Source organism: Fragaria vesca, linkage group LG5 (genome assembly GCF_000184155.1).
Source record: "Fragaria vesca subsp. vesca linkage group LG5, FraVesHawaii_1.0, whole genome shotgun sequence".
Classification (NCBI taxonomy): Eukaryota; Viridiplantae; Streptophyta; class Magnoliopsida; order Rosales; family Rosaceae; genus Fragaria; species Fragaria vesca.
The window spans coordinates 22,429,947-22,454,713 of record NC_020495.1 but is presented as its reverse complement, the minus strand read 5'-3'; the positions used below and the strand labels follow the sequence as shown (position 1 = coordinate 22,454,713).

The window sequence follows — 24,767 nt, the reverse complement described above, 5'->3', positions numbered from 1 at the left end:
TAAATTCTAAACAAGACATCGATCATTATCAAAATTATGACTAGCAAACCCGTGGTAACGCCTGAACTTGAATATCTTAACTCTAGGGTTTACTCTTCCAACAGAAAAGCCCTAGGGTTTACTGTTCATCATAACAAAATAAAATCCCTTAGCCTTTACTCTTTATTCCCCTACTTGCTATAAAGCATCTCGCGGACGCAAACAGAAACACGTGGGCAGGAGTGAAGTCCCACGTGTGCCTCCTTCCACCCAGACATGTCTCAGAAACATGAAACCCTCTCCCGCTTGTCGTCTTCCTCGATCGCTTTTCTATTTCCAAACCCCTAAATTCTCCGCTCCTATTATTCTATTTCCAAAGCCCACTCATTTTTTTTTTTTTGCTTGATTCCCTCCGTATATATATTATTACGAAACATGTGATGTGAATTTGATATAGGTGTTAAAAAGAAGGACATTATTATACGAAAGATTTGGCATGATGACACATATAAATACATGCACCTTTCGTCTGCTTTTGCCACTCTCAATGTTTAATATGTAGGATTATACTAGTGACGGGCTTATACTAGTATTAGTTTGCCATCCAAGAACTCTATGATTAAGATTCTTTGTTCCCTTGCAAATTATGTGAGACACATACACAGTGAAGTTTAATTTTCTAGCCAAAACGTACTCAGCATAGTGATACAGGTGTTAAACGTCTTTGCGAATTTTTCTTTTGTTAATGCCTTAGGAAACCCTAGTTTTTGGAATGTTGATTAAGAAATGAGAAGTGTTGATCAATGAAACCGACCGATTACATAATGAATTCGTGTTGGTGTCTCTTTTCGGGCATTGGAGGTCTGAAATGAATTCCTTTGTTTGTTGATATGTTAGATACTTAAACAGATTCTGTATATGAAATGTGGATGCCCTATTACAATTTAATTTGTCTTTGTTGCCATAGTGGTTGTTAATATCAAATCAATATATGGAGAGATTGATTTATTCGTATCAAACAAACTAAGTAGTACAAGCTACATTCATAAACTTAACAGTATCACACAAGTTATTAAGAGCAACATTAACAACTCGTGAAGGATCGAGCGAGGTTGCTGAAAATATTGCATCCCAAACTCAAAACCAATCTAGACTTGGAAAGATTATCAACAACTATGTTGATGTCTGTACACATGTGAAGCTTCACACGTAGAGAGCTTATCTATCAGAAACTTACATCTACTAAAGGATCGATGAAGATCATCCACCCATTTGCAAAGGGTGGTCGTAGGTGATTTTTTTTGAATAAGTTGGACGACTCCGATGATTACTGTTTCTTAATCAAAAAGCCTCAGTATTAAGATTAGTAGCATTAAGATAACTTGGTCGGAAGAAGTAGTCACACTAGTTATTTCCTGAGATTTCGTTGATAAGGACAGCGTATGATCACAATTTGTGATTGACAAGAGATCATATAATTTGATCGTTAAGATGACAGAGTCTTCGTTCTTGTTGAAGGGAATATTAAGGAGAACCGCCCACGGATTCATGGTGTTACATAAATGGTCCACCATTCCACTTGAAAATGGGACCTCTTATTTATTTTCCATTTAAGTATCTAAACTTGGTATAATTTGAAAAAAAATATATTCTTCTAGATTGTTGAATCCTCTCGGGTTATGACCAAAATGTTATGAATATAAGATATGGAAAGCGCTGGATTCTGCCGTATATAGTCACTCAATTCGTCATGTTGTCTAATCATCAAAGGCGAAAATTCATAATTAATTGAGCAATGCCATAAGCATTGAAGACCAAGCTTAATTTATGAGTTTTACATTATTGATTCGAAACTGCGATGCATTAAATTAACTTATGTTTTACTAGCTACGTCATTTTAACAATAATAGGGAATCACAAATAAACATGATAACACAATAAAACTAAGGATTTGTTCCTAGCTAGCATAAAAAGCGATCCATTTAATAGTATCTCTAACAATTTCTCTAAATTTCTCTAAAATAGGGAAGCAAAAGCTAAAATCTCCACACAAAAAAAATTATGCTCAAAATCCAACAACTTATCCATTTTGAAGATTTTTGGCATTTAATACAACAATAAAATATCCTATATTATCATTAATTAGAGAAAAAAAACATTATATATTTTATTATAACAATAAAATACCCAATAAAATATTTTATTGTTGTATTTTTCTTGTTGAAACACGTGAAAAATTTAATTTTAGGGAAGGAAGGCTTTACTGCAAATTTGGGAAATAAATACTTCTCTTTCTTCTCCATTTCTACTTTAGAGAATGAGATGAGGAAGCTCTTGGACCTAAAAAACTCTTAATATTCTCTAAAATCGAGAAAATTAAAAAAATTGGAAAGCTGTTAAAGATGTTCTAAGACCAGAGTAACAGAAAGAGGAGCGGTTTGGCTTGGTATGCTTGTTACGGGATGAGAAGTATGCTGGATTGGTACGAAGTGGATGGGATTCTCGGAAGGTGACAGTGGTTAATTATGATCCTTTCCATAGCTTGTGTGAAAATTGACAGGCTTGCTTGTCTTCGTTTTTAGATAGGGCAAGACCAGGCTCAAGGAGGAAGTAAAGGTGGACAGGGCCAGAAATGAGATTTTTATATCTAAAGCGAGTTCTAGATATGGGGCCTTTTAATGGTAATACGTAGAAAAAAAAAAAAAAAAAATACTGATTTTCTAATAGGAGACATGTCCGCACTTTGCAGCTTGCTAACAAATTACAGTATAACAATATAATTTTCAGCACAAAATAATACAATATCTGGGTCTCTTAAGCAAACCAACAGAGATCGATGGGAGACTCGGAGTCTGGAAAGAGTGAGAGGGAGAGAGACCCCGATGTCATCTTGTTCCATCAAAGGGATTGAGGCATGTACGTCCAAACTCTATCTTATTTGCATACATTTAGCCATATCTAAATCCATGATTTAACATTTCAATTATTAAATTAATGATACAATACTTGTGATACCTTATACTTTGCACGTAAAAACAGTTTTGTTCCTTGGGTTTCAAATTTAACTAGTATATCTCTGAACTCTCATTTCTAGACAATTTTGTTCATTATGTCAATTAAGCTGTTGTCATGATTTAAGGTTAACCTTAAAAGGTTTATGACAGCCGCCAATTTTTTTTTGATGCAATCAACAAATGAGCAAACAATTTTTGTTTGCATTATTATTATTATTTTTTATTTTTTCAGTGGATGATATTATATGTTGATATAAAGGGTTAAATAATTGTAACACCTTATACTTTGCACCTAAATTCGACTCCCAAATGTTGTTAACCTTAAGATTGAAAAAATAAGCCATTCTAGCCTAGCCCTTTCCCCTCCCTGTGGTTCTTCTCTCTGAGAAAGCGATGCTTTGAGAGTCGGTGGCAGATTCTCCGCCCATTAGAGGTGTTTATCCCGTGCCTTCCCCTTATTTTGCTTTCCACAATGTTGAATGTTCTTTGCTCCTTCAGTTTGCTTATTTCCTTTTCTAGCTTTGCCTCCTAATTCTTGTCTTTGTCCAAACTTCAAAGACGTCCTCGATGCCTATGACTTCAGTCGTGCTTTCTCCCCGTTCTTTATTTCACCACCTGCACTTGTGTCTGGCCTAGCAACATGACCGAATGGCAATATCATGGTGCCCATTATGGCTGAAAGCTATTGCTGGCCCTGGTAACAATGTTTCCTTGTGTGGCGGGGTGTGGTAGCAAGAGTTGTGGCGGTGACTGTGTCGGGTGACGCAGTTTGTGTGAAGTCTTTAATTGGTGGCCGTCGTCAATTCTTCTCTTGTGTCTTGTTTGTTTTGGCCGGGCTTGTTGTGTTGGGCCTGGTGTTGTGCTTGTTTTGTTTTGTTAGTTGGGTCTTGTTTAGTTTGGGCTAGTGGGCATGAGTTTGTCTTTAATTTGGAAGTTCAAGCATAACAATCATTCAAAAGTTCCTATTATTGTAAACCCAAACTACGACTTGTTCTGTTTCGGATAAACTTCTTTGCTGATATGTCCTTACTTGGAACCTGTATTTTGTTTCTCTTATGGTGTTCGTCTTTCTGTCCAGTGTTCGTATATGTTTCGTTATGAAATCCGGTAAACGGAGTTGTCTAATTTTCTAGTCGTCCTAGATAATTGGATTGCTCTAAGTTTCAAAAAATTGATGTACCTTTGTATCCACTGAAGATGTATCTTGCGGATACGATATCCACTAAGAACATCTTTACCAATGCTAGCCATTTTTGAGTTAAATTTTAGTCAAATTATCGAAAAATGTCATTTTGGCTAGCGACTTTTGAGATATGTATGCATCAATGCTCTCTACTTTAGCTAGTATTAAATTAATATTATTCTATAAATGAAGATTAAATAGTTTATATGTATTTCGAGCAACTTTAACAGACTCTCTATTTTAGCTTTTAGCTATTTTAGAGAGCGTGTTTAACTTTTTTAGATGTTTTAGGAGCTCCAGCAGACTAGCCAAACTTGAGCTATTATCACTTTTAGCTAACGAGATGACTCAGATGAGGCTAGCTACAATTTAATACATTCTTTGTAAGATATTTTATGTGATATATAAATATATTTAAATTATTTGATTTCTATTTGAAGAATAATGTTGATGTAATACTAGTTAAATAGAGAGCATTGATGCAATAATATTTCTAAAATGGCTAACCAAAATGACATTTTAGCTAATTTGACTAAAATTTAACTTAAAAATGGCTAGCATTGTTAAAGATGCTCTTATATATCACATTAAATAACTTAAAAGGAATGTATTAAATTATAGAGAGTCACATCTCACTAGCTACGCTATAGCTAAAAGTTAAAATAGCTAAACTTTGGCTAGTCTGCTGGAGCTCTTAAAATTCACACAAAGCTAAACACGCTTTTTAAAATAGCTAAAAAACTAAAATATAGAGTCTGATAAAGATGCTCTAAAAGATCAAGTAACTATATATTAATCAATCTGGCTTTTAAACCCACGAAGGCAAGAAAACTAGAAAGTGTTCACTGCCAAAACGATTACAATCAATGAGAAAAAAAATGATAAATAAATAATAAAGGAATTATTAGTCGGATCAGGAATAAAATTTCGAGTTCGGTATGGATAAAAGATCTTCCTATGTACTATTCAATTCTTGGTCAGGAGTATATAAGTAGGGAAGATTGCAACTATCTATATAAAGATGGGCATGATATGAAAATCTAAACAAACCCTTGGTAATTTTGTGTCATGCCTTGCAAAAGCTGTATAATTTGGGAAGAAACTAAACTTGGGTCAATTTAGGAATTTAGAGGAGGTTTCTAGCATTCTAGGTACATTCAGTAATTTAATCACTACACCCACAGACCGGCCCAACTTCCAAAGCCAACTTTTGCTCGAAGTTTTGAAGAATTAATTATTTAAATTCAGTGGGTTTTGTCCTGGTGTATGCAATATGTGTATATTGTTTTACATTTTAACTGTCACATCATTGGCCGTCTCATTGTTTTTTGTCTCTTTAATTCTCAAGTCAATAGTAATTTGTTGTGCTTGCTTTTCCAAGAAGTGTCTACTTTTATAGTATCACGATTGAGTGCTAAATCATGCTAGTAGGTAAATGATTTTGCCCGAGAGAAATCGATGTGATGTGTTCTTGGTAGTCTATAGGATTTGGTTGCAAAGCGAGCTTCATTGTGTTCTTAACTAGCGATAGTTTGTTCTTAAACTTGAAGAAGTAAAATTAAAAAGAAAAAGTAATCAGTCAAAAGAAAGTCTTATGTTTCATGATTTGAAAATAAAAAATCAAATGCAAACCTGATAAACACTGCGAGAAAATTAAAAATTATAAGAAGTAAAAGAACAATTCATCATTCATTTCCATAACCTCTTTAAGTCTTTTTCAAACTTGGGTTAACTTTTTTATTTTTTATTTTTGTCTGCGAAGTTGTCTATTCGACTAAATATATATACATTCTCAAAACTCATCTCAATAAATCAACAATATATACATTCGCAAATCCATCACAATTGTAAGCGCCTTCAAAATCAATATCTGTCCATGTCCCGTAAACTGGCCACCGATTGATTAAGACAAAGAAATTCAGTGTATGAAAAAATGTCAATTTTCTTTCCCTCTCTTTTTGAACACTTGCACTCTCCAATAGCTGATCCTGCCGTGGGAGTGCTGTAAGGATTGTGACACTTGCTAAACACTCAAAAAGAAGACAACTACAACTACAATTAACTGAGGGTTGGATTATCACATTTAGTGGATGAATGAATTTAAGAGGGAGCTGACCAACTGGAAATTAATGGGATTGTTATTGGTTTGTGCATGTCAGGATCATCTGATAGTCCCAACCTTCAAAGTTGCAGACTCAACATTATATAGGGTCCCCTCAAAGACCCAGAAATTAGAGTTAGTTGCATGCCAGACTTGTGAAGAATTAGATGCTCCAACCCACCAGTGGTGCAGTGGACCTTACAAACATACAACAAGTCACAAGTGGGTAGAAAATTCAGAGAGTCGAGTTAAGCGAATCATTATTGCCTGAAGTCTTGAATCACTCCACTGGGTAAATACTTAACTTAAGAACATTCTGGTAATGAGGTCGGATAGTCGGTACGTTTGAATAACGGTAAATTATGAAGATTTAAGTTTTCACTTTTGATAACAAGACAATAGGAAAAGTAAAAACCTGCAAAGGGTTCAAAATTTCAAATGATTCAATCCTTACAAACCAAGTTAAAAACTGAATTAAAACACACATCTACAGTATATATTTCTTAAAAGAAAAAGAAAAAAAACACACACACACACACATATATATCTATATATGATTCCATCTTATATGAAAAGTCTACTTAAGTTTAGGATGTGTTGGCATATGAGTAATATCTCAGGCTCTAAAACAATGAAGAGGTGATCAAGATCGATATCCATCACTCCACAACTTGACCACATTTTCCCTTAATTTTCAATATGTTAGACATTAGCGTTTGACGTATTATATACGTCGGGCGCGCATATATGTCTATGCTGAAAAATTGAAAGATTCGGCTGTGCTGGGCGAGTAATCAATCTGTCTCAAACTCTCAATAATGTTTATAATTAATTAGGATGTGTTCTAGTGAGATATCACGTTAAAGATAATGCACTAATATTAGAAGGAAGAAGAAAAGTAATACAACCACCGATCATTTCTTGCAGCATACTGTTTGAAAGGAAATGTAGATCCATCACTGTTCTTTATTACCATTTTCGGACGAGAAGTGTCATTGCAAGAGAAAGGAAATGTTCACCTAACAAATTTGAAGAGATGCCAAAACATTTGTACCAAAGAACGTGCAGCAGCACTGCGATAATGGTGATAGATATAATACCAAAAGTGATACTGCAGCAGCAGATCGATGAGTATTGCTCATCAGTCATCATATCGATCCAGGGCCCTTCAAATCCATGCAAATATATAGCTTTTATCATCGATGCAATAATTTTCGATCAAGTTTTTTGTTGTTGTTGTTGTTGTTGCCTAAACAGAAGTAGTAAATCCTTTTTTGAAGCTAAATCAGCGTGTTGAATTCTTCCTGTAAATCTGTAATTGATCGAATAGGTACTGAATTACGTATTGATCTAGTTTAACTGGGTTGCGCCAAGCTAGGGTTTGGATGCAACTCATGCATGTAGCTAGATATATAACCTGAAACAAACTATCTTTGGTGGTCAAATATTATGTTCATCAATCAGTTAGATATGCTGAATCAACTCCAGTACTGATAAACTTTATCAGAAGATCATGGGAATGGAACAAATGCATGAGAATGATGTCGATTCTCGATCATCCTGGGGTGTTCCACTTTCGTGAGCTTTAGGGGAATCAAGAATTACTTATAGGAATTGGATAAGTAGGACGTTCAGGAATGAAGAACTTGATACTTCCAAAGAGAAAGAGCTTGCTACAGCCAATGCATGTCACTGTTTGTTATATATGGACTCGCATGGTGCATTAGTATCTTTAAGGAAATTGTCATCACTCACTGTTTCCTTACTGTGGGATCGATGAAGAAATCATTGCAAAAGAAAGGAAATATCGACCTAACAAGGTATAGACGAAGATGCCAAAACATTTGTACCAAATAACGTGCAGGTTGTAAAAACAATGGATTTGTACCAAATTTTATGAGTAGTTGATTTATTTCTTTGTATTGTCAAATGTCAATCTTTGATCGATCCTATGGTGCATCATATCAAGGGCCCCTTCTATACATTATCGCTTTACATCATATCGATCGACTAATTAACTTCCCAGCTGAAAAACTTATCAATATTAGTTCTTCAAAAAAACTGACTACGTACGTTTTCAGCCGCTTAAGAATCTCAAATGGTTGAAAATTATAAATTGACATATGTAGAACAACTATACACCATTAATTTCCTCATATATCATGAATCTATGAAGTAGCAAATTATATGATATGGTTTTGCAGAGTCTGGTAAGGTTGTTCCCATATTAGCTAGTAGAGATGCAGATAGACTTGCTTCATTCTATATATATATATATATATATATATATATATATAAGAAGATGAAGAAAAAATTCCCAGTTACATTCTAAAGAGATGTAGGTCAGGTCATCGTTTGCTCGCTTAATTATATTAAATGATCATCAAGGAGTTGTGATCACTATATCACGGGAATGATCCAAATTAAGAGTATTGTCCTCCTCAATCAAAACTTACAGTTAGAGTATCTCTAGCAGCTTTTCCAAAATTTCTTTAAAATTGAGAAACAAAAGCTAAAATCTTCAAAAAAATTATGCTTAAAATCCAACAGCTTCTCCATTTTGGAGATTTCAGCATTTAATACAACAAAAAAATATACTATATCTAACAAAAAACATTATATATTTCATTGTAATAATAAAATACCCAATCAAATATTCTATTGTTGTCTTGAATTCGTTGGAGCACGTGAAAAATTTAATTTTGGGGAATGAAGGCTTTGCTGCAAATTTGAGGAATGAAGGCTTCTCTTTCTTCTACATCTCCATTTTGGGGAATGGGATGAGAAAGCTGTTGGACCTAAAAACAGCTCTATATTCCCCAAAATTGAGAAATTCAAGAAAATAGGAAAGCTGTTGGAGATGCTCTTATTCAATAAGCTACGAAGCTGGAATTGCTAATCAAATTGGTTGTCTGGCCTTCGCATAATTATTGTATTTATTAATTCCACTTATATTAATCATAGTAAGTTGCGGTTATTGAACAATGAACTATATATTCGTCGCATCGTTGATTGATCTGTTGGGGTATATACCCATCTTTTCCAATAATGCATGAAGAAGTTGTCCTTCTGATTTCATATTAATTATGAGTTTTATATGTCTACGCTAATGTTAGAGAAACTACATTCATCCTTCATCAGTCGACTATCTCAAAGGAAATGTCATCAATAACTGTTTCCTTGAACTCTCGGATGAAATATCAGAAAAGGAAATGTCGACCTAACAGAATAGATCAAGGAAGATGCCAAAACATTTGTACCAAGGAACGCGCATTCATGTCTGGTAATAATAATTGCATGGATTGGCACCAAAGTTTATGGCTGCAGCTAGCAGCTGATTATTTCTTTGGTACCTATGTGATCCAATCGTACATGAAATATATCAAGGGCCCCTTCAATATCGATCCGTTTATTTTTGGATACTTGGATTTACATGCCCGGCCTAGACAGGATTACTTAAAGCTAAATTAGGCTGTTCTTGCTTCCTGTAATGGAATGCATACGTGAACGTACATAATCTGTTCTATGTTCATGGGGTTTAGATAGAAGTAGATAATGAACAAGATTTTTAAAAACCGATCAAATGAAAGAAGTTTCATTAGAATGATACCTAATTATAGATCTACACTCTATATCCTCTTAATCAAGAATGATTATTAGCTCCAATAATAAGCTCAAATATGCATGGGAATGGAAGGAATGAGAAATAAGACTCGAATTTCCTGTAAGTTATGTATAGCGTGCAGGTCATGCCATTACCTTTTACACTATAGGGGAATGGGATTCTTGTAAGAACTCGTGCAAGCCATTCTAAATTAGGTTTTATTTCGAAATTATATCCATCCTTCGTGCATGATATTGCATTTTGTACCCTAACCAAAGAATGAATACGGTGGCAATCAAATTAGTTTTAGTTCCATATATATTCTTTCTTGAAAGTCTAGACAGTATCTCAATCAGAATTTGCTTCACTCAAGATCATGAATTCAACGTACACACACAGACGCATTCCGAAACAGATCATCACGTACCAATGCCTGATAGAAAGGAAAGCTCGCTCGACAAACATATATGAAGATTGAGATCAGTAGCTAACTACAAGAAGACATGACGACACGACCGTCCCCCACCTCTCATTGATCACAATCGATAAAGAAAGCAGATCAGGAAAAGGGAAATTGCTTGCAGCCAAGGTAATGTCTTTATTTGTAATAGTTCTAGCTTTTGGTGGACTATAGCTGGTTTTATGTGTACTGTGCTCAAGCGATCAGCCTTACATACCAAACAAAAGTGACAGATCAATATTTCCATACCAATACCAATACTCTTCATTTGATCGAAAATGATATATTAAATCAATTAAACCTAGAAATAACACAGAAGAAACCCTAAAGTACGTTATTCCCGAATTACAACAGTAAAAATCAAAAGGGTGTTAGGGTTTGAGTTGAAGTTAAATATATATTAAAGTTGCTTAAGATTTGGTCGATTAATAATTACCCAATTTTGTCAAAGTGTGATAGAGGAAGAATCACGCAGACCTAAACCTAAAATGCCTCCCCAGGATGGCAGGTCTTGGTCGAAAGAGACTTTCCGTTAACTATCAGAGAATAAGTAGAGCAGGATATATATATGAAATGCATTATAAGTAAATTAATTGAATCAAGGGAGCTAGATGGATCAGCGTCATTAGCTCCAAGTGCAACGAATCTTGTAATATGTCCTCTGATAAATAAAACAAAGAAAGCTCTTGATACAATAAGTTGAACAAACACGATCGAAGATAAACAATCTAGCTAGCATGCAGCTGCTATCTTGTCCCTTGCTTAATTAAACAAACTGATACTGTGTGACTTGCAGAAGCTTCAGAATCCCATGATTCTTGTTCAGAGAAGTAGATTATTGACAGTGTATATAGATAGTGTGATGGCCACGTGATTACAATCCGAAAGGTATGCAGCTGCCAGCCACAGTTTAATTTGATGCAGTTATACATATTGATCGACTGGTATAAACACTAGTTTTGATTCACAATTAACAAAAATATCAGAATATGTTTCATATTTAGAGAAAGGATTAGTAATTATCCACCGATCTAACTTAGTCAGTTGGTCATCTGTTGTTTCTCTTTCAAGACACGTGTTATTGTTTTATACTTTAAACACCTGGAAATTTGCTTCAATTTGAATATAATGAAGCAGCTAGCTAAATTCAACAATAATGGTGGCGGCTGCACGTATACTTATACCATGTAGAGATGAGTAGAGATGTATACTATGCACGTTATTGCATGATTTGCATCAGTGCATCCTTATCTGTTCAAATACCAGAACATAAGTTCGTTTACATGTATTGGTTTTTGATATCAGAAGATCTTGGTCGAGCTGATTGAACTCAAGAGTCATACCGTTATGTTGGGACGATATCGAGTACAAATGAAAGGGTATGTGTATCTTGAGACGTGTGGTTTCTGCATAATAATTGTATGTATTCAAAGTTTATAAGTTTCGTATATATAATTCTACGCGACGAAGAAGTGAAGTGGGAATGTGCATGTTCTCCTTAATTACCCAGGAAATGTAATAATCTGTTTCAAAATGTTTGTACTGGGCCAATATTGTGTTCTACAACATGTTAACAGTTTACAGGCCTATCTAGCAGCGCAGATATTTCTATTGATATCTCCAAATGGCTGGGGCTAGTTAGTTTTTCTTTTTTTCTTTATGAAATGAATGATGCTACATTTTGGTTTTCAGAATATCAATCATGCTACATTGAGAGAATCCAAAACTTTAATAATCTGTGCATTTTCTCCATGTTTTTTTTTCCAATCCAGGAATTCAAATCTTCCAATTAAAGTAAAAGAGGAGAGACTCAGCTTTAGCACCATTTCAATTTTCAAGTGGTCATCCCAGAAAGCAAGCAGCATTATGATGGAGATCAAAAAGTAGTCCTAGTCTCTCTAGTTTTATAGCATTTTACTTTGAGCTCAAGCATATCTTTTATAAATATGCAGTCGTGGAATATGTGATGGCGATTCTCAGCAAATTGAAGGCCGCTTTCATGTCTTTGTTAAATCACGTCTATGGTGGAGGTGGCGGCATTATTTGGTGTTTAAGAGGCATGTTAAACGCAAGCGTGTGGTTTAGAAATTTGGTCAGCATATCATGCTTGAAATATTTGATTTTCAATCATACTGTATTTCTAAAAACCAAGTATTAAAACTTTGATAAAACAAAATTAAAACTTCTTAAAAATTGTTGACATTTTCTTTGATAAAACATAAATTTTACCCGGTACGTCTTCTATTTTAATTTCTTAATTATTCAAACAATGTTCTTTATATGTTCTTAATTTACTCAACTTCTCGAGATGTTTGAATATAATGTCAATGTTTAGGAACTATAGAAAATGAGTGGTGATGAAATCATGAAATGTATCACTTCCCCCACACTGTCCCATTCATATTCGATGATGATTGAAACTATAGCTAAATGCAAAGTTGAATTGTACTTCTTTTCTTTATTAAGAAAAACAACATCATACTATTGCATCAACATCATACTAAATTTAGTATGGCAACTGTTTTCTTTCTAAGTATAAAGGGAAAACAATACGATTTTAGTTTATACTTTGGAAGAGAACAAAACTTACCTTCTTTCTCAAGTTAATTGATCCATCCCATAACCTTGTTTCAAATTTGAACTCCTCATTTTGTCCTTTTGAACAATTCTCAATTTTTGGACTCATCATTTTGTGCTTTTGATCAGCTTGTGACTTGTGGCAGAAAAACCAAAATCACTACCTTGTTGGTATTAAATCACACTTGACACACTACATTTTAAAAGTATGTGAAAACAAGCAAAGTTGTACATCACATAACATCATATTTGAATGGAATAATGGACATATATTACTAATTTTTTGAAAGAAATGTAGTGAAGTGGGAGCAACTTAATTTACAATTGAATGGACCCATATTACTTTTATATATGCAACCACCAAAATGGTAATTAAATACTAAACATCAATCTACTACTAATTTTATGTAAGGGAAACAAGAAACGATGACAAAGAATTTAGGTCAAATAAAAGAATTTATATGTGAATAGAATTTCACCAAAAAAAAAAAAAAAAAAAACCCAATGCCACTTACCCAGGTGGCCATGTACATTACCTCTTGTTAAGTTCACTCCAAGAGAGGGGAACAAAAAGAAACCATGGAAAAATAAAAATAAAAATTTATTGTACCCAATATTATTTGGTTTCCTCTTTCTTTTTTCCTTTTTTTTTTTTTTCAGTTTGAATTTTGTAATACCGTTGGGCCTGGGCTCCTAGCTCTGGGCTTCGGCCTAGCAAAGAAAGACCTCCACACTCGAATTTCTCATCGAGAGGCACAATGGGCAGGACTGCACCGTTTGGTCACACTCTGTACAAAGGCATAGGTGCCGACACGGCAACAGCACCACCGAAGCCACTCGCTTCCGACACGCTTTACAACTCGGTCCTGACACGGTGGCGCGTTCCGGGTCAATGTACCCCGACTCAGCGTCCTCCGCCTGGTTTTCGGCGCATGTTAGCCCATCATCGACCCTCCTGCTATCCTGCGCACCTGCCACTTGGAACCCCGCACTCAACATTGCCTTGGCCTGTTGCACTTGGACCTGGAGGGACGCGGCGGTGGCCTCTTGCGCACGCGCCTTGGCCTGCCATATCTGCGCCTCAACGCTGAGGTGGGCGGCGCGTGCCTCTAACTCGGCGTTTCTGCGCGTGGCCTTTTGGAACTCTGCCTCTTTCTCTCGCAATTTACGGGAAACAGACTCCTCAGCTGCGCCCAGTAGCGCACGGTAGTGCCTCTGCCGCTTCTCTGCTAATGTGCGCTGTAGTTGTTCCCCCTAGAAAATTACAAACCCAGAAAAATAACTAAGTCATTCTGCCTCAGTAAAAAAATAATCAAAATCAAAATGAAAAAAAGTTGGAGAAGATTCAACATTTCTAGAAACCCAATTGAGAAGAGTGAAGATTATTACCTGGGCTTGAAGGAACTGGTCTAATTCGTCCCTCTGTTGTTTGATTTGGGAGGCAAAGTCCTCTGTCAAAACAGAGAACAAAGATAAAGAAGAGTGAGAATCCTGTTGTTGTTGCTGTTGTTGATTGTGATGTTGCAATTGTTGCTGATTTTGTTGATGTTGTTGGTCTCCAAAGGATAATCGGAGGCCGGTGGAGACGACATTGGGGTGATTGTGATTGTGGAGCTGAGAGAGGTCGATGAGTTGAGGAGGTTGGGACTGTTGCAAAGAGAAGGGGATCATTGAAGGTGTGATTTCAGTGGCGACTGAAGCTTCTCTTCCTCTCTTGCGCTGATTAGTACTATTCCCTGTTGTGATCAAACAAACCCGATTCAAAAACCCTCCCTTTATTGATCGAACATGAATTGAGTTATCAAGATGGAATGAATGATAAGCGAATTACCTCCTAGACCATTGTTGAACAGCATGTGAGATTGATCAAGGTACAATCCTTGTTGCGCTTGTAATGAATAATCATGCCCTTCTTGTGCGTTTCTGTAGAATCAATGGAAATCGAACCGGGATTAGAATCATTAGACTAGATATGCAGACTGAGAACTAAGGAAGGTGAAGGGAAAATTCAAACCTGTTTAGGAATAGAATATTGGAAGGGTACTGAGCTTGAACTGCCATTGCAGATTGTAGATTGCTAGCTGATGATGATATAGAAGAGAGGAGAGGGTTGTGAATGGAAAAATAATAATGTATTGTTGGAAATTGGTGGAAGAGAGGCAGAGGAAGTTATTAAGAAGAGAATGGAGCAATGTGGGGAGGGTGAAAGAACAATAAACGCTGCTAGATGAAAGATGCCCCTCAACAAGTCACAAAACCAAGGCAGAGGCAGAGAGAGGCGGACTATTCAATGAGAAAGATACAGAGCAAGGGAAATTAAAATAACCCCCAACAAAGGAAGAACAGAGAGAGAGATGGATACTTTTCAGAGAAAGAAAGAAAGAAAGAAAGAAAGAGAAGAAGGAATCAGAGAGGAGAAAGGAAAATGATCAATTATGTAAAGAGTGCACCACCACCACCACCACAACCATCAGAATTAGCAGCACCACCTTCTTCAGAATCAGCACCATTCCCCCTTATTATTATTGCTACCTGGCTCCTCCTTGTTATATATCTCTCCCCTATTTACTTTGCCACTTTGTTTTCACCTACTTTTCCTTGCCTGCCTGCCTGCCTTCCTTCCTTGTTTGCTCTGCTAATTTGTTAATATAGAGATAGAGAGAGAAAGTAGAGAGAGAGAGAGAGAGAGAGAGAGAGAATAGGGGAGCTTGGAGGAAGAGATAGATGCGATTGAAAACGAATCAGTCCAAGAGAGAGACACCCTTATATTCTGCTTCCTTCTTTCTTTTCCTTTGGCTTCCCTCTTCTTCTTGGCGTGGGGTTTGGCCTTTCTTGAGAGGGACTCTCGTGCTTGTTATTTCCAACACCAGCATCACCCTCCCTATTTATTAAATTCACTCATATTTACACCACCCCAATAAATTTTATTTTCAAAAATACTTCTCCATTCCCTATTCAGCAAAAGGGTTTAGATTTTTTTCACATAAATTTCGAAGAAAAATAAAAATAATAAAGAGGGGCTTGAAGATGCTTGTGAAAGAGTGATGTAGATGTAGTTGTTATTGTTGAGCGTGCAGGTCTCTCTGCCGCTACCGCTGCCGCAGGAATTGTTTTTATATGGCCCATGCATCTCTGGCCAGCTCTCCCTCGCTTTCTTTCTTTTTAATTTTCTTGTACAAACCCAATTCAATGCAAAAATTTGAAAAGAAAATTGTCTTTTTAATTAACTTATTCCTTTTGGGTTTTGTTCAGTTTTAGTAAAAATCTTTTTGTCCGTGGAAGAAAATTTAAACTAGACTTTTACTTGGCTGCGAAGATTCAAACCCTCAATGAGTTTGTTTGGTCCTTTTTCTTATCTTAGAAAATAAAGAAAAGATCATACTGCACAATTATATCTCCGACCAAATTGCAATGGTTTTCCTATCACAAAACGTTCTTTGAGTAAGATTTTCATGCATATATGTTTATTGACTAAAAATACCAAATGATAAAAGTGGCCCTTTTACCGTTAATTATGGACAAAGTAAAAGAAGAAATCGAACCTCATTCCCTAATTGTAATGGTATTGGCTTTCTTGTAACGATTATCTAAAATCATCATCATAGATTCAAAATTAAATTTCAGAACAGATCGATCGATCAAATCTTTTGTTAGGTATGGATGGATGAACCTTCTTGATAGTAGTCATCAAAACCCGTGCATGCTCTTTTCTTATTTTACAAGATCCAAATTATGTGGGAAAAATGAATACCATTACCATATCGATCAGTACGTAGCCACAAATTAAATGCCAAGAAACACTCCTATATCTGTGTTTAGACTTTAGACTGTACCATGTACGCATCAAATCGTTGAATATCACACCAAAAAGGACTCAATGATGTGGGGGGAATGAATTAGTAGCTAACTAGGAGAGGCCTAGCTAGATCAAGATTGTGTGTGTTACTATTGTTTGATGTACTTTATGTGGTAACAATCTAATCCAAATCGACATTTAACTGTTTTGTTACACAGGAGGTGCATATGAGTGAAAGTATGTCACATATATCTTAATCTTAGCAAAATAAATGAGTCTTTTAAATACTTATATATGTAGAAGTTAACATCTGATCTTTTTAATTGTATTTTTTTTTATATCAAATAAAAGTTGGACTCACGACCTCTTATTTATGAATAGACGTATTTGTTTCGTATTAATATGGAGTGCGTGTACCAATACTACAAGCATGGAAAACTAACCTTAATTTCCCTAGCCAACTTAACCTAGTAACGAGGAAGGAGCAGCAAATGGCAATACAAAATTTCAAAACAACATAGCTAGCTGTGTTTGAGTGAACCTCACAAGAAAAGTTACAAGTTGGTATTGGTGATCTTCCACAAAACCAAGAAGGATTTCTGACTTTGATTAATGGAGGTGGTGATAAAGAAAGGTAGAAGCCACCAAAAAATGAAAAGAGCCGAAAGGGAAGGAAGGAAGCAAGGCGATGAAGAGGAAGAGAGTGCTCGATCGCTTTGGAATGGCATCACGCAATTTGTCTTTGTTTTTTATTAAGGCCCCACGAAAAGGGGTCGGCTGTATAGACGATCGAGCTCTCATCTGATCTCTATTATGTTTCTGTGATATCTGATACTAGTATTACAGCCCTGCACGGCAGTGTATGAACTCCATCGTTTTCTTCTATACCTCTCAACCTTAGCTTTCCTCCTCATTTAACTATTTGTATTTTAATTAGTAATACTGGTCGTTCACGGATCACGTCTTTTACTAGAGTAAAACTCACGTAATTAAGAGTCGCTTCTGGTGAGTAAGTTTTACCTGATATAGTACAGGCAGTAAAGATATGAAAACTGTGGCATGAATCACTTCTACTCGCGATCGTCATCATAGGGTTTTATTTTTCATTGGAAAAAAACTCGACGAATTATCGAGAGTCATTATTCATGATTATCCACTGAGATGACATGAGCAGAAATCATTTCACTATCCAAAATGAATTATTATATATAATATGCATCATAAACACTAAGATAGTTACAGACTCTGGTGTGTGTATAGAATTATAGATTAGACGAGCACATTTATTAGTTAAGACTAAAGACTCAAGAGCAGCCGCATCGGTATTTTAAAGAAAGAAAAAATTATACGAGCACAGAAGACATCAGAGTAAAGTCAGGAATCCAGAGAAGTTTCCCTAACCCAGTTAAAGACTAGCGAGAGAGGGAGAGGATTTCGACGTACACAGGTTCATGAGTTTGAAAAAAAAAAAAGGGAATCAATCAAATTGTCCGTTTCACACGGCTTGGCACTACTCTATCTATATAATCAAATATCAAACCTGCTGCCGTTTTACTCGGTTTGCTAATGCAAAAGCATAACCAAACTTGTCCATGGATCAATCAAGTTATATATATTAGTATTAAACACCACCATTTTGTCAAATTTCGAAACCTCTGATTTAAGATAAACACTTGGCCATTAGAAAACGAGAAAGCAGGATTCACATGGGTACGTAGTCTTTGAAGTTTTCCAATTCTTAGTCTTGAGTTTTTTGTCACTAATTTGGTGGAACTCGGTGGAAATATATATGTGGAACCAAAAACTAATCTAAAATTAAGAATGCAAGATCGGATCAAACACTTCTACTCAACAACAGCTATAGCTAGCTACATTAGCGTTTTGAATTGATCGACCTTAATTATTATCCCTAGCTAGTTTTAGTAGCAGGGTGGTTGGTAACGTTGATTAATTGATACCCCCTAGAATATATACTTTGGTGTCAGTCACATTTTGTACTGCTTCTGTGACAATACCTCTGTCACTGCTAGCTGAAATTATATAGAAGAAGAAAAATGCAGGTGATAAGCAAACATCAGTGAGTAGTCCAGGTTTGATGTATCATCCATCAATTACCTGCAAGGCCACGACTCTTAATTTGGTGCCATGACGTAGATCGATTTTCGATATTTTACATGCATACAACATACGATTAATTTGGGCCTTGGTGTGAAACTGTGAGCAATTATAATTCATCGAGTCAATACATACACACAAACACAAACAGGCAAGTCAACCGGGTGTCGTGTGTTTTACTTTTATCAAGTACTCTGTGGAAGCTTTGAAAGGCGAGATAGCTATTCTTCTTCTTCTTCTTCTTCTTCTTGTGTGTACAGATCGAATGTGCTAGCTTGTCTTAGTGATTCGATCAACTTGTGCTTGGGGCCAAAACAAAAGCAAGTCATGAGTTCTCGAGGATGTGCTGGAAATTAACCCCGTTCATTGCTTCTAGCTAGTCGATCGGTTTGGACCAAATACCATATATTCTCCTCCTAGCTCGGTCACGAATAATGAAATATTTTCATATTTTTCATATTTAGTTAAAAAAAATATTACAACCAGAATGCATATCGTTGCTTCTGCTTTACTTTACAAAGGCTTTCGTAGAGGACTTGTTCCGTATAACACGACTCTTTGATTTGCTATATTGAAAATTAACGAAATAAAAAGAAAAAAAAAATGCATGTGACAATATACGGAAACCTACACTTTCCGCATACTGCTAAAAAAACTAAATTTCAAAAACGTTTAAATAACCGGGAGCATGGATCTTTTGTGTCATAAACTATATTGAGAAGATTGAGTCATTACTATATGGGTCTAAAACTATTAGTTCCCACTTATATTTGAATTCATTTCAATTTCAGTAATATATATAAGTAATAGTAAATGAAGCTGTAAAAATTTTAAAGTGGGAAATACATATACGTACGTACGGAGTAACCAAAACCTAGCTTGATTACGCAAGTGATGATGGACCTATTTAAATTGACTTTTGATGCTTAATTTCTTGTGCATGTACGTGCTTTTATATATAAACCTACCTTCCCTAGTTCTTATCCTCAGAGAGGTAAAACCAATCCGATGAAAAGCACTGTCTATCCTCAAATTTAAGTAGTTGATCAATATTATCTTTGTTCTTTGTTTTTATCATAAGGTTGATCTTACGGGATTAAGATTGATTAACTTGTAGTAATGCGGATCGAATAGTCACCACCATCATTTCCAAAGATATGTGTCACGAAATCATGCGCATATTTCCTTGTTTTGAAGTTGAAGACACACCAACAACAATAACAATAACAATAACAATGACTTTACTTTGGGAGCATTTTCTTTAATCTTAATCCAACTATTCCCCATCTATTTCCTTTGACCCACAATGCCACAACTCTTTTTTACTTTCTAGGGTTTTTCCATCACTTGAAAATTTCTATATAATCAAATTCTGATTGCTTCCACCACTCCTCTACTACAGTCTACCCACTACCATTGTAGCTAGCTTTTATCACACACCCAAAAACACTCCTACCCATATATCCCTAATCACAACCAACAAATGTACTACAAAATCTTGTTTATTAGGCCAAAGTTCTCAAAGATCATTAATTTGTTGTATATTAATTTTCAGGCCTGCAACACATGCATGTGTTCATATCTGTCTAATGTAAGAACCTCTTTATTAATTTTCACTAATGCATGTACACTTCCACTTAAAAATTGTTGATTTAGTTGGAAACAGTGGAACCAAATATGGAACTTGTGCTTCCAACCATTCTATATAGTTTATTCCATCATTGACATAAAGTAAGATAATAAAGCAGCTGGCTGGGTATTGGAGAAATTAGTGATGGACATTTGGTAAAGGAGATACATAGTTTGTGTACAATTACCTAAATCACACCACGCATCACCAGCTAAGACTCTTTCCCTTTTGTATTTAGTGGACAAGCACATTATAATCCATTTGTAATCTCATATCTAGCTAACTATTTGGTTGATCCAGATTGGAGAAAAGAACTTGAGGAGTGGATTTGGTAATGAGCTACTGATCACGTACTCGTTTTAATATCAAAATGCAAGTACCTGTACGTCTTAAAATCAATTAATATATTGTTGTATTATTTGATGTGTAAAACTAATTAAGCTTTAACACATTGTGATTTCCCCTAACATAGTGTCATATAGTAATTGAAATGAATCCTTTAAACAAATATATTCGATTTCATTGTAACTTTTGGATTCAAATCTTATTCCATATATGGGATTAGGTTCGATATATATGTGATTGAAAGTAGCAAGCAACCGTGATGATGATCGAGGGTAGATCTTATAATGCCGACTTGAGATAAATCAAAGAGTATCATTGCTGATCTGAAACAACAACGAAGTCTTCCAATTCAACCAATGCTTTTCTTTCCCTTTGTACAATTATTTGTGCGAATGGAGATCCAGTCGAGGAGTGCATGTCATATTTTTTGACCCACTTTCTATGCTTGTGTTTCCTTTCTTCCTTTCTTTCATGGCATTGCCATTGGCATCTAGTACTACAGCGCACATGGTGCCGTCCATGAATAATGCTACCCAACAATCAATATTAACAAAACACATCGATATTTTCTATGCAGCTTTCTAACGTTTTTCTTTTCCTTTTCACCCCCCAAAATAATTCAAAGGCGCGCAGGTAAAGAAATATTTATGAATATGTCAGTGGGAGAGGGTTTGGAGGTGGTGGTGGTGGTATTATAATTCATGAGGGTGGTCTGTACGTCGACTTAGAGAGGCAGAGTTTTCTGGTGAAGTTGATAATGGCGAGTCACAAGATCAAGTAGCATATAGCAGAGGGTAAAAGAGAATTGAAAAGGAAGTGATCATCGATGGAATGGAATGGGAGCAAAAACAAGCGAATGGAGTGGGGTTGTGACGTGGTGGGTCTTTTAGCATTTGCTGCAAACCATCGAGAGAGAATCAAATCTATCTCGCTCGATCTAACACTACTGCCAAACCCAACCCTCTTAGCTCCTTATTGATTGTGGACACAACTTATGAGCTATCTACACACATGACCCCATGGCCCCATGCAAATTGTTCTATGCTTCTCCTTCGATTACTTCTTATATAACATTTCTACATTTATTTCAGTTGTGATCAGTTGCGTGATTTATTAATTTACATATTCACAATATGCAATTTGAATTCAAATTGGTCATTGAGAATTCAAACTCAAAAGCTTCAAAGTACGCATTGTAGTTTTTGGAATGTCAATCATGAAGAAATTATAAATTTTCAGATGTGATTGGAAATGGAACATAGCGACTAATCTGCTTGTTGTGCTCGATCAATCTCCCCTTAATGATATTGTCTATGAGGGTTCCAAATGTCATTTTTGTCTATATTTAGTGGTTCGGTAGCTTCTATTGTAATATTTCCTGATCCTTTTTATGAGGTTTTCTCTTTGATATGACAAAACTCACTGAAAGGATAATATCGGAGAAACCTGTGAAAAAGAAAAAAGAAATATAAATTTAGGTAAGGGCAACGTTGAAAGAATTCATACGTACATATAGATTAGGTTTTCAATAATGTGAAGTATTTATGATGTAGTTTTTAAGAACAATCTTTCTGTCAATTATATTGACAAAAATAAAGAGGAAAGAAATAATTGAAGAACAAAACCCTCACGTTGCATGCCAATACCATTATGAACGAGAGGAGGTGTTTTGGTTCAGAACAAAAAATCGTAAATACAGAAAATGAAGAAAAAAGACAAGTGGTCCCCTAATCCAACGGATCAGAGGGAAGGTAACACAATAAGTATAATGTAACAGACCTATCAAATCATGCATGCAGCTCTGTTCGATCTGTGTTTATGAAATTTTGTGTGTAGAGCTCTCAGCTCAGCTCACAGTCTTCACAGATTTCCATATACAACGTAAAATGTAAGGGGAAACTGTGCAAAGCTTTTTACCAATCGAAGAGAGTCTCTGTGTTGTTGCTGCATAATCTGACACACTCTCCGATTACGGGTGCATCATCATCTTCATCCTGGGACCAAAACTATGCATCATTGTCTCTTATTACCCAGTACCAGTTATTATTTTGATTTGGCCCAGTTTGGTGGAGGCAGCATAATTACTTTGCACTCTTGTGGTAAGAATTTCATATCATCCTTAGGCTAGAGTACATTTTGTGTTCTTCTGCATAATTTGGATAGCTCTCAATCTGTTTCCGTGTGGAGGAATAGCTATAATTGGGGTGTGCGTTTCGCATCGACTTGAAGATGCCATGTCTTATTTCAAGTTTGTTAATTAAGAACTGGGCGGCGCCGCAACGGCTTGCTAGATGATTAAACGATTGATGTTCTTTGAGCTTTTCCTTTGGATGGAAAAAAACCAAGATTACTAATTCAAATATAAGTAATCTCATATATATATGGAGTGGCCAATGGACGGAAACTTCAGATATTATTTTTGAACTTTCATTCTCATATGGATGACATAAGGATATATTTATTCAAAAAAATATATGGATGACATAAGATTTATTAGTGATTACATGTATCCGATATTTGTTCTAAATTTTAAATATGATATACAAAACAAGTGAATGATAACTACTCTTTGGTATGATCTCCCCCAGTTGAACTTCTCTCATTTTTGCATCCATAATCCATACCATATATAGGGTGGGTTAATATGTCTGGAGCTTATCTCATTTCATGTTGCCGTATTCACTTTGGGGAACGGAGAAGACCAAGTTGAAGACTTTCGGTCTTATTGTTGGCCAGAATGAGTTATTTACGTTATTTTTTTTATGTTTTTTCTTTTGGTTTTTTACAAGAAATGGGTATTCCTTGTTTTCTTTTTATTTGTTCCGTCATGTATCTTTACTTTCAGACATTGTAATTTTTATGGTTCCAAACCTTAAAAAAGAAAAAAAGTGAATGATAACTACAACTTTAATTTCAGCACAATTCTAGATCATACCCTAGATCTTCTATCTTGATTCATTTGTGTCTACTTTCAATCTCCATTTTAGCACTTTGAGTTTTTGACTTGAATCATATATTTGAGAATATCTTAGATAGATCTAGCCTAAAGTACTTGTCGTTTTTCGTTCAAGGAAGAGGTGCCTACCATTTTGTCCACTAACAATTCCAGTAAAACTGCTCTACAATAAGTTGACCTCATTATATGGTCCTTCTTACGGAGTTGATCTATAATTTCTTCCATTAACATGCCATTCTAATTCCTTCCACTTATTACAAAACTCATCGATGTTCTTAGTAATAAGATGAATACATACACACCGAATAATTACCTAAAGAAGTCTACCTGTGTATATAGTAGATGACAAGTCACATGATGCACCATCCTTATCGTTGATGTATAAATAGGTTATGAAAAAACAAGAGGGATAGTACGCAGTGCAGTACCCCTGACCTAACTTGCCAGTTGAATGATTCTTCAAGTAATTAGGGCATCGGACCACGTACATATTCACTACCAATTCATCCACCGCCATACCATTTCAAGGCCAGGTAGCTACCTCTGGTTTTAATAAGGGTCGTATATATAGTACTCTGAGGGCCAGCAAGCTAGGTACAAATTAAGGTAGGTTAATAAAGTCCCATTACACACACTAAATTCGTACAGGCTGCTGTTTATCTTCAGATCGAGTAAAGTAGTGACTGTTGTGATCAGCATCTCCATCCTCATGCAGTCATGCACCACAGTAAAGAGATCGATGAGCAAGCTGTAGATATGGCTAGCTTTGAATTGGTAACAGTGCAGGTGAATTAGTCAGGCCGGTAAGATCGAGTAGTACTGGTTTAATATGAAGTTCTGAACAGTGCGCAGAAGAAAGATCGATCTTTCCCATTTTCCCGATCTCTATGTACTTAATTTACTTTAAGAACCTGCAGGCTGCAGGTGCAGCATGCATGCCTCTGTATTACTATTATTGAATACTTGATCAATATATGACCTAAAAAGAATTAATGCTATCCTGCATT

The 24,767-nt window shown here is 35.7% G+C and overlaps 1 protein-coding gene across 1 annotated transcript; it reads right to left on the bottom strand.

Annotated features, from left to right (window-relative positions):
* Window positions 1–13,573: 13,573 nt before the first annotated feature.
* On the bottom strand, window positions 13,574–15,627 carry LOC101300824. The gene is made up of 4 exons (XM_004300246.1): window positions 14,933–15,627; window positions 14,750–14,841; window positions 14,308–14,654; window positions 13,574–14,172 (listed from the first exon to the last, which is right to left on the bottom strand). Exons 1-4 carry the CDS (start codon window positions 14,977–14,979, stop codon window positions 13,630–13,632), a joined length of 1,029 nt encoding a protein of 342 aa, XP_004300294.1. The 5' UTR covers window positions 14,980–15,627; the 3' UTR covers window positions 13,574–13,629.
* Window positions 15,628–24,767: the final 9,140 nt, after the last annotated feature.